General features: G+C 39.5%; 1 protein-coding gene across 3 annotated transcripts in view; it reads right to left on the bottom strand.

Moving 5' to 3' along the window:
- Nucleotides 1-2,500, bottom strand: part of LOC122255327 (WD repeat-containing protein 48) — an 18,407-nt gene that overhangs the window by 4,972 nt on the left and 10,935 nt on the right. For all 3 annotated transcript variants that reach the window (XM_086538627.1, XM_086538647.1, XM_086538638.1), the window contains exons 8-10: nt 2,364-2,500; nt 802-999; nt 387-494 (exon numbers count right to left, since the gene is read on the bottom strand). The exon at nt 2,364-2,500 is cut by the window's right edge and continues 49 nt beyond it. In XM_086538627.1, the coding sequence (XP_086394753.1) occupies nt 387-494; nt 802-999; nt 2,364-2,500 (443 nt within the window). The remainder of the gene's footprint in view (nt 1-386; nt 495-801; nt 1,000-2,363) is intronic.

Here is a 2,500-nt window from a genome sequence, read left to right as displayed (position 1 = left end):
AGATGTGGCCCATCACAGAAGGGTTAACCCAATCACGACGGGGCAGAGATTTGCCTAAATCCGCTCCCGCCAGCAATATAGTAAGCACGCGCAGCTTCCCGCCGAGAGATTTCTCGAGGCGCGAGGCCGCGCTGAACCTCTCAAAGCGATTTTCACCCACCCTATTCTAAGGGGTGACAAAAAGAGCTTTTATATTTTTTTCTTTTTTCTTCTTTGATAAGGTCAAGAAAAATATGTAGAAATAAATGCAAGTAAAGTGTATATATAGTGAAACTTCATGAAGTGATAGGACATTATCCGTCGTGAATGGGTTAAAGAATCCATAAAGTCATCATAAGAAAAATTATATCAATAAAATAGGTCTACTCTAAGTAAGCAACACTCACTCCTGTCTTCAAGTCGACGGTAAACCAACTAGGAACATAAATGGATTTGTTTTTCTTCTCCTTTTCTGCTTCAAAGTCCACCTTGCCAAGGTCCTCCACTTTGACTGCCTGTGTGGATGAGAGTAGAGAATCTTTAAAATTGTGATATGATTTAAACTATCTTGTTTGAATTCTTTTTAGATTTACTTTCAACTTTTATTTTTTCCCATTCCCCAACAAACATCAAATAGAACTGGAGAATGATCAATATTTTGTATTTTTTCTTATCTTTACATCAAAACAGGAAAGTAGAACAAGGAAAGGCCTTTAGTTCAAAATAATATCCTATTTCAACAGCTTATCCCTTATATTCTCTCCTAACACACAAAAATAATTATTATGATAATACTGATGATGATGATCAAGGCAGCCCCACCTTCAGGATGTCCCAGAGCACAACGTTCTCCTCGGTGTCGCGGGTGAGTAGGTGCCGCTTGTCATTTAGGATGGTGTACTGCTTGATGGACGGACCCCCTCGGATGCTCCAGTCTGGCTGCCCCATCACAGGCCGCAGCTCCTGCTCGTCCTCATTATCACAGTAGTCATCCACATGGGATAACCGGTTGTTCAGAGGCTGGTGGGGGGGAAGTGGGGGAGAAAGTGGGAAGGAGCAGGAGAAGAAGGGGGGGAAGCGGTTATTAGATGGAAACTCTATTCCATGCACTTGTATATCTTACAGTCTGACATGGAATTTGGTGTAACTTCTATTTCTAATTTCGCTCTAGATCTCTTTCATGGCAATATTAGACAGCACTGAGTATATATATCAATGGGCAAAATATTGTGCATTGATCATGTGTTTTCGTGGTAATTTTGGACAGTTCCATGAAGTGACTTGAGCACTAAAAAAGCACAAAATGGAATGAACATCACAACCGATAAATACAGACAAATTACACAGTGATGACATATCCACTCTAGCCAATGGAATGAAACTTATTCGATCACAGCAGAATGGACTCACTTTGTAATCATAATGCCTAATGTTTTCAAGTCTGATGTCACAAAATACCCAACAGAGATTCCAAGTGTTCTTAACAAGTTAACGACAGGTGACAAGATATCACGTCAAGTGGTGGCAGGGTCAGCCGACAGGCACAAGATATTTCATAGTGGCTATCCTCCTGGCCGGCGCATATAGCACTTGGCCGCGGCCAGTGCGGGCGAAAATGACGAGGCGTTAGGCTTATGCATTTGAAATATTCCAGTGTTTTGACCATTTAGGGCCAAAAGAACCCCATCGTTAACGAGTTAAACTGCTTCTAAATTCTAAATTCAAGTTTTTAGAAAGGACCATCTTCAAAACTGCCTGTATCATGAAACATCATTCTGCTTCTTTAATCAAAACCCACAACATGTTATGAAACTTTCTTTTAATTTCCAATATTTCTGATGTCTTTAATAACTACAGCAGCCAACATGCCTCATTTCTTTAATATGTGAAGGGCTATTTTTAAAGCTTCACATAAATGAAGTATTTCCATGCAAAAAGTCTTTTAACATTTAAAAAACTAAATTGTTATTTCTGTGGACATGAAATAAGTATCACCTATATTAAATTTATTTTTATCATGAAATGTCAAAGTCCTTTCATCACTATACAAAAATCAATTCATTACACCATATTTTTTTTCCTAGAGCACTACCTGAAGATATCCAAGAGCAGGTATTTCCTTGTCCCTTCATACCTATTTGGGCATTTACAGGCAGAGCTAATATCTGGCATACTGAAAACTGATTGCAGTACTAAAGAAAACAATACTGTCAACATTTTACCTGTTGATATGTACAAGTATTGGATGTAAACAAAAACAATGAAAGTCGGCTACAGAAGAGATCCAGTCCTCTCCTGTCTACAATTCACAACACTTAAGAAATATGAAAGTACAGTGACCAGAAGATAATAACAAAAAAGTCGAGCAAAAACAAATAACTCACCCAACACTTGATGGCCGAATTGGTGGTGGCTACGTATAGGGAGGAGTTATCTGGCGTGAGGAGCATCTTGAGCACCGGGGCTGACTCCACGCATAGTAGGACATGTTTGTCGGGGCAACGCGTCTCAGACATGTAGA

The sequence above is a fragment of the Penaeus japonicus genome, unplaced genomic scaffold, assembly GCF_977035675.1.
Source record: "Penaeus japonicus unplaced genomic scaffold, GWHDUDI00000001_assembly GWHDUDI00000001, whole genome shotgun sequence".
Classification (NCBI taxonomy): domain Eukaryota; kingdom Metazoa; phylum Arthropoda; class Malacostraca; order Decapoda; family Penaeidae; genus Penaeus; species Penaeus japonicus.
This window is presented reverse-complemented; position numbering and strand designations above follow the sequence as displayed.